Source organism: Numenius arquata, chromosome 13, assembly GCF_964106895.1.
Source record: "Numenius arquata chromosome 13, bNumArq3.hap1.1, whole genome shotgun sequence".
NCBI classification, from domain to species: domain Eukaryota; kingdom Metazoa; phylum Chordata; class Aves; order Charadriiformes; family Scolopacidae; genus Numenius; species Numenius arquata.
In genome coordinates, this window is record NC_133588.1 from 4,742,474 (window position 1) to 4,756,193 (window position 13,720).

A 13,720-nucleotide genomic window follows, 5' to 3' on the forward strand; every position below is an offset into this window, starting at 1 on the left:
TAACAAAAGACATCTTACTAAGAGGTATGTTATTTAAATGCTAATCATTGTCACTGGTGCCTTCTCTAGGTCTTTTTTCTATGTCATGGTTGTTTATGCTCGTCTGAAGTTAGTAATGGCCTGATCTGGCACACTCCCACAAATACAGCTCCTCTCAGAAATCGGTTTGTATAGACTGGGGGCTTAGAGGCGGACTTTATTTGCAAACAGCTGGAACAGCTTAAGAAGTTGCCGTACCACGCGCTGTTGCCCCACGCAAGAGATTTCCATCCCTTGCTGGCAGAGGATCTCATGCAAACATTTTTGCTAACGCTAGCACAACACGGACTGGGAGAGCCCACCCGTGATCGCCCCAGTTCAGCTGGTGGGAGAGCGTCTTCCAGGCGTGGGGCAGTGAGAGACGGTGGGCAGAAATAACGTATTCCATCATCACAGTTAGCCCCTGCTGGAAATCTGCTTGTGTGCAGTTCTAGACTGGAACACTGCCCCTGCTGCCTTGTCAGTGCTCTGCTTCCTGCACAAGGATGAGTTTCATCAATAACGTCTTTAGGGTTGTGCACTTGCATGGCAAACTCCTGAGGACAAGAAAAGTGGCTTTTCATGGTCTCAGAAGCGAGTCTATGATGTGTCCTTGAGCTTTACCAACGGAGGTAGGATAAGCACTGGTGTTTGATGTAAGTTTTTCCTGTCGCATTCAAGTATGGTTCTCCCCCTCTTGCTCTGCCTGTTGCAGTACATCCATGACGTAACGATGGTTGAATTGCTGAACCAGTACGGACTGGGGCTACATTTGTTTTCCCATGTATGATTTTTGCACCAAATGCCTTTAGTATGATCTAAAACTTACTCAAGCTTTAAATCCTTATTCAGGCAGTGCTTCTAGAGTGTCAGTGGTGAAGAGCGAGCTCAGATGAGCTTAATGATTGCGTACAGTCCTGGGGAGAGCCGGCTAGACTGCAGAAAGCTGCTTACAACGTGCAAATAAACGTGTTCTGCAGTCTAGGACACTCCATGTGAGATGGAGTTTGAAGTTTTGTGAAGAAAGACCAAAACACAGAAATAAGTAACTCAGGGTGATATTCGAGAAATAGTTTGTACAGCCAGGATGAACATCCAAGCTTGCCGTATAAAGCACGTAAAGGATGGAAACAATTTTTCTGAACGCAAATCTGGTTTCTGGATTTGTGAGGAAGGGTCTTTTTTAAGTATGTCTGAATGTTGTGGCTCGAGCTTTTCTTAGGGAAGGAAAGGAAATTGTGAGTTTCATCTTCTAGGGGGCAACTGTATGATCTCGGATTTATGGAGCAGTAGTTTTCAAGGCTATCTCTGGGTCACTGATGTAGTATCTGCTGATAGTTCAGTAAGAGCTGCCTGGCAGCTCAGTGCTCAACTCTTCCCCCTCTTTCCTCCTGCAGAATTATTCTAATAAATCAGAAACTCCTGGGGTTACCTTTTGAGGTAGGTAAGGGCTGTTGTTGCCGTCTGAACATTAAATGATCCCTAGTGGGAAGAAAAGCAAACTGCAAAAATGTGGCTGGGGGATCGGATTGCTCCACGAGGAAACGGGCTGCCCCACAAGACCCAGACAACGCGTGTGCAAGCGTGTGAGCAAACATATTTACACGCAGAGGGGTACGTTTTGCACACCGCCGTTGCAGCCCAGTTCTGTTAACGGGCTGGCCCAAACTGGGGGGCAAAAGGCGGATGGTGAGGACTGTTCTTAGCTCAGGCGTGGAAAGCGGAACGTTATTCATGAGGCATTTACTTTATTGCAACTAGTGGCTGCCAGGCCAGCTTCTTGTGTTGATGCAGAGAGTATGACAATTTTCACGTTGTAAACACCATGCATTAATCAGGGCACCTCGATATTATGCAAACAAAATGTATGTGCTTGCAAATGCTTCCGCTGTATTTGAATCAAAAATATGTCGTGAAAATGAGAGGGGTTGTCGGGTTCATTCCATCAGGCAAGAAATTTGGGACTCTACGGGTAACATTTCCCCTGAGGTTTGAGACATGTTTATCCTGTAATTGCTGCATATTCTCCAGATTAGAAAGAAACCTTAAAAAGTAAATAAAAATGCACACTCCGTAAATCTGATTTGACAGTGAAAATCTTTTTGTGACAACAATAAGTCTTTGTTAGATGATTACCTTGTAGAAAATCATCTGTAGGTTCTATTTCAGAGGAAATTGCCATGTGAAATTTTGGCCTTGTATTTTGACAGACTGCAGAATTTTTGTGCAATTTTGTTTCAAAGGTAAGAAAATCCTAAGGGGACACTTTTTTAAGAACATATTTTTTTTCTTAAATATCCTTGAAAATATACATCTCTCAGTCCTACTCCTTCACATGCATTTAAATGGCTCCCACCTCCATATTTTATACTATTTTAAATAGTACTTTGATAAAGAAATGATAGCTATGAATTTTTTTTTTAAATCGACGCTAAGACACTCGTGAATAGATACCTGGGTGCACAGCAATTGTGACTGTGAAGTTTTCCTACTGTATAATGGCACTTTTCTTAAAGCAAGATGTTTGGAGGAAATCTTGACTGATAGCTAGTTATATCTCATCATCTGGTATCAGATGTATTTTTTCATTACTCTTCTTTTGACATGTACATATTTCAGTGTCTTTTTTTTTTTTTTTTTTTTTTTTTGTTCTACCTAGAGTTATTTCTGTGATGAGAGACATCACAATATGTCTTTGGAAGATGTCTTTGCAGCCCAGAATGGTTTTTAAAATTTTGTATCTGAGGCTGGAGAAATCGCTGTCGCTTCATTTCTAAACTTCTGGTTTTCTGGTGGAGGCACACGGTGGCTTTATATGGCTGTGATACATAAAGATATTAAAAAAAAAAAAAATTAAACTGGGATGTAAAGGCATGTGGCTTGCAGAAAAAAACATCCCCTGTAGCATCAAGTAGAATTCTGGGTTCTCTATAGAACTAATAGACTCATTCTGTCCATATATGATGACTGCTGTGTAACACATCGGTGGGAAAAATTTCTGATCTGAGCAGCCTACCTGAAATACCTTCTTTAACCTACGAATAAAGTATATAAGGGACAGAGTAATACCTTGGGATCAATAATAATATTGAAATTAAGATATTTTCTCAAGTGTATGGTATCTAGTAACTTTAGAAAAACAGTTTCTTTTTTAACATGGGAAATAAGACATTCTGCTATAAACAAAAAGATATCAAGTAGAGGAAATAGTGATAGGCTTTAGGATGTGAGAGTATTTGTAATTACTAGCACTCTCTAGGTTGTCTGTGTAAAAGTGCATGGAAGTCTTTTGCAGTGCTGCATATTTATCTTTCTGTATGGGATTTTTTCTGCCTTGTGGGCTGTACGTACGGCATAGTTGCCTTTACACTGATGCGGGATATTCCTGGTATTTTTTTTATTCCTTGGTTTTTAACTCTCTTGCCCGAGAAAGAGGGTTTTCCATCCAGCTTGTTTACTTCATGATTTATGTCTAAATTGACAGAGTCCTTCGGAGGCATTCGTGTTAAATTTGAAACAAACATATTTAATGCTCGTGTTGTAATAAAACAGCTAAAAGAGCAGATTAAAAAGATATGCACAGAGGGGTCTGATTGATTGAGGGATTGATTTTACTACTTTTCCCGTAGGTGGGTAGTGATGGCTGTAAATCTCTTGATAATCATTTCAGAAGCACCTTCATCAATAAACTCAAAAGGGACAGCTAGGTGTAAAAATTTGCCAGCCATCAGGTCAAACAAAAGGCAGCAAATGTGTAAAGGAAGAATTTAATTAAATAATCCTACCTTGGCCGGTTATGGCATTAGTCATGTTCATTTTTATCTCGGGGGCGGGGGAGTTCCCCATCACTGCGATTCTCCGGGATCTGGGGGAGAGAGAGGGAAAGGCTCTTTCCCTCTATTTTTTTTTTTTTTTCCTTTTTCCTTTGGCTCAACCCGTATTGCTTACGATTCAATTATGCGGCTAAAAGCTTGTGGGTTTGAGCAATGATCGATTATTAGTTGTCAGTAATAATGGAGAAGGATTCAATTCTGGTGCCCTCCCTCCCTTCTTCTTCTTTTTTTTTTTTTTTTTTTAATAGGGAACTATCATTAGAAAATAAATTAATTAATTAAAAAATAAAATTAAGAGAGCGGGGGGGGGTGTGTGTGTGTGTGTTAAGGGGGGAGGTCCGCAGAAGTAGTCATACCTAAACCCACACAGTCACAGGACCTGCAACGTCCGTATTGAATAGCGTGATGCGGGCTATTGATAATAAAACAATTCCGGATCGGTGGTGCCGGCTGCCCCCGGGTACCCGCGCCCCAGGACCGTCTCAAAAGTTTATTATACATCGGAGCACAAAGCCAAGTTCCCAGCTGACTGCAGCATCTGGAAGCCCCTAATTAGACGCGTTTCTAAAATACGTGTAACCTGCGTTAGCTGAAAAACGGCTTACTTGAGAGGTCAGCTCGCAGCGAGGTTTGAAACTCTTGTGCGGTGTTATCTCTTTTAGTTTAAAAAAAATAATAATAAAATAAAATAAAAAGGAAAAAGAAAAGAAAAAGGCAAAAGGGGAACATAGACGACTAAGAGGAAGAGAGGGGGAACAAAAAAAACCCAACAACTGCCCTGCTAACTGAAAAGCGGGTATTTTTGCAGCGTGAAAAAGTGAATGGTTCGATTATCCAGAGAAAGCGTTCTCTTGACAGTGCTTTAATTTCCGCGGCGAGGCAGCGCGGTGCCGCAGGTTGGGCTGACCCTCCGGGTGCCTCTGCCGGCAGAGCGGCTGCCTCCGCCGCACTCCCAGCTGCTCCAGAGGTGAAAATTTGCAGAAAATATGAAATCAATTGGATTTTCCCCCCAGATCGTTATTAACGATGTATTATAACTATGTGGGGATTGTGTAGCTTTTAACCCCTGCGTTTTAAGGGTGTTGTGTCTGCTCGCAAACCTTAATAACAATAATCCAGTCTAGGATGTTGCATCTCATTGAAATCGTCTCTCAGCAGAATGAACTGCAAATTATCCCCTGTTTACCATCTCCCTTCAGTGCTCATCTCAATGAACTGGAGATCGATCCCCACCACGGGTGTCTTCCAGCCAGGCTGATTTGCATTGAAGCACATTAGAAAGCCTCCCACCTCCATTAAAAAAAGAAGAATCCGAGGGGGGAGAAAAAAAAAAAAAAAAAAATTAAAAAAAAAATCTCCAAGGTGTGTCGGGGTGGGAAAAATATCTGTCACTGTCATTTGGAGCTTCGCGAGGGAAAGCCCCAGATCCGAGTATTTACGCTTGTGAACTCTCACAACTTCTGTTAGAGACAATGACGTTTAATTGATGTATTGCTATCAACAACAATAAAGAGCGATTTTTCTCTAGCCCTGGCAATGCTGCTCTGCCCCCACCCTTTCCCCACCCCTCCCGGCCCCCAGCGAAGGAGAGGAAAACAAACAATAAATAATCAAGCGGTCCTAGATGAAATACCAGGCGCCGCTTTATACGCTAGCGAGGGAGAAGAGAAACGAAAAAAAAAAAAAGTTATAAAACTTAATTTCTGCAGATTAATTTCTTTTTCTTTAAACCACTGTTTTTCTTCTTGTTGGTGCTGTTGTTGCTTTTTAATTACCAGTCCACGGCCGCCTTTTTCCAGCCACGAAGCAAAGGTACTGCGCATCTGGGGAAATTTGTCTTAGGTTTAATCGACAAATGTATAATGAAATTGTGAACGCGAATAATTTTGGGAGAGCGGCTAGATTAGAAAGCGTGGGAAGCTAATGGAGTGATTGATACGGTTAGAAATATAGACGCAGATGTGTAAATAGATCCGCGTGGGTATTTTGGGTGCATCTACGCGTGGCTAGCTATAAGTACCGTGTGCGTTTCTATACGTTCAGGTTCGGTTTCTTTCCCACCGTCTCAGGGTAAGGAGGGTGACAGCCTGCGCTGAGTGTATCCATCTCTGCCGAAACGTCTCTTTAAATATTCAGTGAAAAATAATGTCATGTGAAGTACCACCTATAGCAACATTATTATCTTCATTCTTCAACATCATCCCCGCTGATAGCTTCGTTTGTCTTTTTTTCTCAAAATCTACTGTACCAAATGCTGCGGGGAGGGAGGGAGGGAGGGAGGTTGGGAGGGAGAGGGCTCGCCCTGTGCAAAAATGAAAAGAAGCGTCAGTGACCACTTTGCACCGCTGACTAAATACTGGAGTGGCACCTGGGAGGCTTTTTTCGGTTCGTATGCGTTTGTTTGGTTGGTTTTTGCGGCTGTTGGGTTTTTTCGCCCTTCTCGCTAAACGTTTCGCAGTCTCTTTCGTTTAATAATGAGAAGAAAACGCGAGTGAGCCGGTTCCTCGAATGGGAAGATTTCTCTCCCTCTCTCCCTTCTCCCCTCGCTCGTTCTCTAGGTTTTACCGGCTCATTTGAAATTGAAATGAGTTGTATCTGATCAGCCTCTTGCTTTTACAGAGAGTTTGTTAATATTAATACGGGGGAAAAAAAAAAAAAAAAAAAAAAAGGAGTAGCTTCTATAGCAGAGTAAATAATCCAGCGGGGGGAGTGGGAGGAGAGAGCACTGGATGGGTCAGGGTGGAGGGAAGGGAATCGCCTGCGCTCCCGCTTCTCCCGGCTCCGCCGCTTTTGCGGAGTAACTTTTGGCGCAGGGAGGCGAGTGAGAGGCGAAGGGGCGCGGGGAGCGCGGGGGGGAACACCCGCCATCCACCCGGGGCGTACGTGTACCGCGGGATATACGAGATACTGAAAAATAGCGTCGTCTGGAGCCCCTTTGCAGCTACACTTTTTATTTCAAGATCGTGAAATTTGCTCGTAAGAAGCAAAGTAACGAGTAACGCCCGGGTAACTGTGAAAAGTTGGATGGGGGGGTGCGTGACACGGCGGCACGGTGCCCGCGGGGTCCTGCTGCTCTAAACGCTCAGGACTAGTCACAAACGGCGACCCCGGGGAGCGCAGGGCCACGCCGGCGGCTGGACTGGCTCGGCTCCGCCCGGCGGAGCCCCCGCGGCCGCCTCTCCGCGCCCCGGCCCCGCCGCACGGCCCGGCCCAGCCCCAAAGTTCGGTCGGTCCCGCGGAGACTCCGCGGCGGCTCCGCCTGCGCGCACACACCCGGCCGGGCGGGCGGGAGGGCTCCGGAGCGGAGCACCCGCGGCCCGCTCCGCGCCTCCTCCCCCCCCCCCCCCCGCCGGGCTCTGCGCGGCCGCCTTCGGCCGGCGGGTGGGCACTGCTCCCGCGTCCCGGAGGGGAACAAAAGTCGGGAGCGGTCCCACGGGAGAGCGGGAGCACCCGTGGAGCTGCGGGGGGGGGGTGTTGCCGCCCGGGGCGGGCGGGCCTCCCCCGGGCCGGGATTGACTCCGGGCACAGCCAACCGGCGCGGGGCGGCGAGCGGGGGCGGAGCGGCCGCCTGGTCCGCCCGCCGCTCCCAGCGGAGCCCTAATTGTCCTGGGAATGTGTGAGGTAAAAGACAAACCCTTCCTATTTTCAGCACCCCTCGGGCCCGTGATATATGGAAAGAGAAAGGGGTGGGGGGGTGGCGGGCGAGAGGCGGGGGAGGGCGAAAATGGATCTTTATTCGCAAATGCGGGGACAAGAAGGAAAAAAAAAAAAAAAGAAGGAAAAAAAAAAAAACAAGGAAAAAAAAAAAAAAGCAAACCCGAAACTTTTTGCAGGAGCGGGACGGAGCGAGCGGCAGCTCACGGGGCAGCCGGCAGCCGGAGCAGGGCCGGGAGCGGGGCTCCCCCCGCGCAGGCACTTGCCGGGATGCGGGGAGATGGGGGGGGGGGGGGTTGCCGCCGCTCCGGGCCCGCTGCTCCCCGCCGCCCGCCCCCCCAACCGTGCGTCCTCCCCCTCCATCCATTATCGCTTACCCTGCCGTCCCTCCGCGGGTCGGGGCTTTGGGCGGAGGTGGTGGTGGGGGAAGTTGTGTGGGGGGGTTTCGGGTTTTTTTTGTGTTTTTTTTTTTTTTTTAATTAAAAAAAAAAAAAGGAGGAAAAAAAAAAAGTGAAAAGCAGCGCAAAAGGAAGGGAGGGAGGGAGGAGCGGGGAGCCCGTCGGGGCTGGAGGAAGGGGAGAGGGGAGACACATTCCTATAGTAACCGGGATGGCGCGATGCAGCCCCAGCTGGTTGCTAAGAGGGTTAAACTGTATCCAAACAGCTTTGGGGAAATCCAGCCCCTTCTCCTGCCACATGGATCGACTCATTGGGTGGGAGCGGCGGAGAGACAAGGGTCTCCAGCAAATCAGCGCCTAATTGATTAAGGCGAGCTGGTTTGAATAGAGCTGGCCATGTGCCAATCGCCTTTCAAAGAGCCCCTCTATGATTAATCGCAATGCATTATTGATAATCATAATTATAGCAGGACACATGCGCGGTGCGCGGAGGATTGGGGAGGCTGGGGGGGGGGAGGCTCGATTTCCGTAATTTTGAGAAGATTTTTTTTTAGTAATTTTTTATTCTGCCCCAGCTGATGTTTGAGCCAGCATGTCGCGGAGGAAGCAGGCGAAGCCTCAGCATTTCCAATCCGACCCCGATCTGGCCTTGTTATCCCAGCGAAATGGTGAGTTCTTCTCCTCTCCCTCGCACACATTTTAACACAAACACACACAAAATAGATCAACTTACCTTGCGGGGAAGACGGGACCGCGCCGGGCAGCGGAGCGGGACAGCAGGATCTCCCGGAGTTGCGTGCGGAAGGGTTTCTTCTGGGCTTTTGGTCCAAGTTCTTCGCTTTTATTTTAATTTTTTTTTTTTTTTTTTTAAACTCAGCGTTTTGTTTCGCCCGTTTCTTAACGAAACTCCAAACTCTTTCCGTTTTTTGATGTTTTCCCTCCGCCCTCCCCCCGCGGGGCGGTCTGGCATCCTGAGCCCGCGGGAGATGGATCCGCGCCCCCCGCTCCTTTCTCCGCGCCCCGCGGAGCGGGGGAACAAAGTGGGGCTGCCACGGGGCGGCTGATCCTGCAGCCCCGCGGGACGGATGCCCCGACCGGCCACACACGCTGCCCGCGCCGTCCCCCCGAAAGGGGCGGAAAACCCCCCCGGGCACCCACTTTCTCGCCCCCCCCCCCCCTTCTTTCCCCCCCCCACCGCAGCACCCCCGCGGACCCCAGTCCCCTGTAGCCCCGACACCCCCACTTCCCTGCAGTCCCTCCGAGCGGGGGACGCTGCCCCGCCGCCGAGCAGCCCCGGCCTCCGCCTGCACCGAAAGCTTCCTGGAGGCGGAAAAGTTGCCGCCGCCGGGGCCGGGCCGCAGGGGGGATCTCCCCGTCCCGGGAGCCGCCGCCGCGCCGGGCTCCGCGCAGCCGCCGCGCCGGAGAGGGGCTCTGCGGCCACCAGCGCGGAAGCTCCGGGCGGCGCGGGGGCTTCTTTGCTCTCCTTAAGATTGATTTTTTTTTTTTTATTATTTATTTTTTATCTTTTTTTCTTTTTCCCTATCTCCCCCTCTCCTCCAAGTCGGTGAGCGAGGAATAAACGCTGGCTTTGTGTCCGCCAGGATTTGGAGAGGGAGCGTGTGAAATATAGATATATATATTTTTTTTATTCTTCGTCGCCCCCTCCTTCCCCCCCCCCCCCCCTCTCCCGCCCCTCCGCTTTCCCTCCCCCTCCGGGAGAAGGGGGATTTCGGAGGAGTTCGGCGCAGCCCGGCGGGCGGCGGAGGGGGACGTGTCCCTGCCCGTACCTGTACCGGGACGTGGGGCGACAAGTGGTCGGCGAGAGCCGCGGCCGGGAAGGCGGGGGCCGGCGGGGGCCCCCCCGCCCGGGGGCAGCGTGTCCCGTCCCCCCCCCCCCCAACCCCCGCTCCAGCGCCCGCCGGCCAGACCTCCCCCGCGGCCATGAGGCGGGCGAGCGCCGGGGGGCTGCTGCGAGGGGCCCCTCCGCCGGCGGCGGGCGCGGAGGGCGCCGCGGGGCTGAAGCGCTTCAGGCGGGCAGGTAAGGGAGGGCCGGGGCGCGGCGGTGCCCCCTTCGCTGCCCGGCCCCGCCGGTCGGAAGCACCTCGGAGTTCCCCCGGCAACTTCCCGAGGAAACGTTGGTGCCGGGCCCTCCGCTTCCGCGGCCGCTCCGCGCTCCGGCGGGTGTGCCGGCTGCCCTGGGCCCGCCGAGCCGCCTCCCGGCCCGGCCCGGCCCGGCGGCGGCGGCCCCGGGAGCGGCGGTGTCCGCGCCCCTCGGCTGCGCGGGGGCGAAAGGCGGGGAGAGGGTGCCGGGCTCCGGGCGATAAATCAAGTCGGAAAGTTTGCGGGATGTTGTGCTGCCTTTGCGAGCACTTACCCGGCTCCCAAAATCCCTGGGACTCCCCTCTCCGTAAGGCAGCAAATACATCAGCGCTCGCTTCGCCTGGCTCTGCCGAAACGTTTCTTAAAAGTCACTTAGTCCCTGGGAGGCGACTTCTGTTTTTTAGCTGAGTTTTGTGCGCTTTGAGTGCTCTCGAGTTTTGCCGTTTGCTCAGCATAATCCCCTTTCTCCTCTCGGTAAAAGTATTTCTTCTTTCTTCCGATATTATTTCTACTTCCTCTTGAAGTTTGGAGCAGGAATTGGGGGAAAACATTAGGTTTTAGATTTGTCTTTCATCGGCCTCCTGTGAAAGAATTTGGAACTTCTTAAAAGTGAGCAGAGAAAGGGAAAGCTGGGATGGAAATTATCTTGCTGGGAAAGCAGGGATTTTTCACATCTTCACTTTGCATATTGCATCTTTTGACGTTCGCTATCTTTTTTTTATTTTTTTTTTGTTCGTTTGTTTTCAGTAGATGGAACAGATCAAAACACCTCCAAGTATCTCTTTTAGAAGTAGCCGTTTTCTTCTGGTTTTAGTCTTTTGATGTGATTTTGCACATCGTTTTCAAATGAAAGACAGTGGGAGTGTGAGAAAGGAATGTTAACTGAGCAGCTTTCCTGCCTGTTGCTAAAGGATGTACTTGAAGTAAGTTGGATTTTGCCTGAATTGATGGCATGGAAGCGAAGCTTTTGTTTAGTTTATGTGGCTATCGCGAGTTAAACAAGTAAATAACGAAGTTTATTATTTTTTAAAAATACCGACCGGTTTCCTAGGAAAAGCGGTGTGTTTTCCTCTAAAATCTGTAGGAGCCTCCCCCGCCCTTCCCTAGTAACGTTTTTAGGTTATGGCTGGTTTACATGGTTAGACGATAAGTTTGGAGTAAGTTGCCTGGAGGGTGTGTTTTGTAATGGTGTTTCAGGATTCAGAACGCTGTAATAATATTAGCATAGAGCTACCCTCCGCCTTCCCGGGGTCCCCAGCCCTGGCAGCAGCTTCACACTTGAGCAAGACAAGGGTGGGTGAGCTGCGGCGAGGACGAGTTTTTGCATTATTATGCCTTGAGATTGCAAAAGAAAAACCTCGAAATGCCAAACGCTCCTTTCTTCTCCTTTCAGGGCCGTGAATTCAGGTTTGCTAAATTCGTCTACAGTTTGCGCAGGGTTCAGGCAAACGTAGCATCGCTGCTCCTTCAGACACTTGCACTAAGGTACTGCTGGGCAGCGTTTTGGGCGAATGAATAGAGTGGCCCCGGGAAAATTTCTTGCATCTGATTAGAATTCTAGTTTCTTAAAACTTTCTGCTAGTGTTTCATCTCTGAAGATCGATAGGAAAAAAGTTCCGCAGTCTAAAACAGCATGTAATTTATTATTATTTTTTTTTTTAACTGCTCTCTCTTTCTTTTTAAAGTTCAAAGCTCATGTAGTTCACTCCTACCAGGAAGACTTTCCACTTAAAATGTATTTTTAGTCCAGTAAATGGATAAGTAAGTTTACCCTTGTAAAATCCTGTGCATGTGCACATTTGATAAAGTTCGTATGGGATTAACCAGAACAGCTTCTCAGATTAATAGCAGGAATTACTTGCAGCGTAAATTATATTCAACAAGTAACTAATTACTGGTAGGAAGTGGGCAGGAGATTGTGGGATTATTTCCTTTTGTTAATAACTCCAGCCACTTTCATGACATTTTAGATTAGGGTATTTTTTTTTTTTTTGGAGTTGGTTGGAATTGCATTCCCAATCGTAAAAGAATATTCTTGGAGCGTAATTTTCCAAAGCAAAAAGTTATATCGGAGAAATACGTCAGCTAGATTTTGAGGAGGAGAAAATACTTGCTGCCTTTCCATAGAAAGGCTTGTCGGAACCAGTGCTTTTTCATGTCAATAATGGATTTTGGTAAATTCCCGCTGCAGCATTATGATCATCCACGTAATTGTTACTGGGCCCATGAAATGAGAGAAATGATGATCGCTTTCTGTAGGGAGATCTGAAGGACAGGGTGCTTAAGAGAAATAATTGCTTAGTTAGGCTGCTTTTAGTTTGTTACGTAATTAGGCCTTTTTGTGTGGTAACTGCAATCTGTCGGTTCAGAATACAGACACTTGTGGGTTTTTTTTCCAAAGGTGAGCCCGGAGCGTAGAGGGGCCTTGTGAAATATCACTTATGCAGATGCAATTCAGAAATAATTACTGAAACCCATATGGTGGAAGTTGTCTAAACCCGGTGTTAGCTGAGACCCGTTTTGTGTGTGTTTCCCCTACATAACCCGCATCTTTTTGTCTCGCTGCAAAATATTTATGTTTTAGTTTGTACCTTATTTATCTTTTTGATGCTAAGTAGCATCTGGCTCCCCGAGGACGAGCCCTCCTGTATATTTAGCTGTACCAGTGCTTATTGCATAACTGGCTTTTACCCATATTCATGCTTTAATTGTGGGGACATGAATCTTTATGGGAGTGACTTGAGGTGCCTCTCGGAAAACACGATTAATGTTGCTCGAAACTGTTTGTAAAAACCAAAAATGCCAAATGCCCATCGAAGAAGCTCGGCGCTGTGTATTTTCTATACTTTGAAGGTGCACTCACTGCACCTATATGCTTCGCAGGCTTGAAAAAATGAAAGTTGAACCGCGCCAGCGAAATTGTTGCTTCGTGTCTGTATGGCTGGTGCTAGCAAAAAAAAAAAAAAAAACTTAAGTGTTCAGCTGTTTTAACCTTTGCTAGCCTCCTTCCATCCAAAGGTGACAGGGTTCAGATCACAATATGTACTTCAATATCTTGCCAGTGACCCCCGAATTGAGTCTTACTGGTTGCTTAGCAGGAAGTTAGTAGTTTATTTTAGCTTCACCTTATCAGCTTTGCTTCTTTTGCTAACCCTATTCCCCTGTCACCCCTCAGATGCCAGACCCCCGAAGAGGAGATTGACAGGTAGTTCCCATAGCTCCGTTTTACCCTCCAAACAACAGGGATTTAGTTTCTTGTCCCTTTGCCAATGTTTATGTAGCCAAAGTTTAGATATAGCCTTAAGGAGCCTTTCTTTTACGTGTCACTGGAACAGTGAAACTGCACTGAACTTTTTGAAGAAACTGTTGCAACTGGAACCCCATCTAGTGTTCGTTTTGTTTCATCCATAAGGAAGACTTTTTTTTTTTTTTTTTTTAATTGTGTTCATTAGGATGAATTTGTTCCTAGTTTCACGATCGCTTGGGATTATTAGGGCTTTTTGACATCAGATGAGAGAATCTTTGAGAAAAATTTAGCTTTAACTTGAAGGAGAATTGCATTGCCAGTAACGATCCAGAGAAGTTTAGAAACTGAGTTAAATCCGAGCACAAATACCCGCCTTATCTTGTGAGCAATTTTCTTCGGAATAAATTGTTACTTGAAACTTGCTATTTGTAAACTGGTTAAAGGAAGGAGGAATTAAATGCGTGTGTATG

General features: G+C 48.0%; 1 protein-coding gene across 2 annotated transcripts in view; it reads left to right on the forward strand.

Moving 5' to 3' along the window:
• The first annotated feature begins 8,495 nt into the window (after positions 1–8,495).
• The window catches only part of SALL1 (spalt like transcription factor 1), a 13,808-nt gene continuing 8,583 nt past the window's right edge, over positions 8,496–13,720 (forward strand). Inside the window, exon 1 of one of the 2 annotated variants that reach the window (XM_074157954.1) lies at positions 8,496–8,571. In XM_074157954.1, the coding sequence (XP_074014055.1) occupies positions 8,496–8,571 (76 nt within the window). Of the gene's footprint in view, positions 8,572–9,844; positions 9,942–13,720 lie in introns of those variants that run through there. The other variant, XM_074157953.1, reaches the window with a different exon arrangement.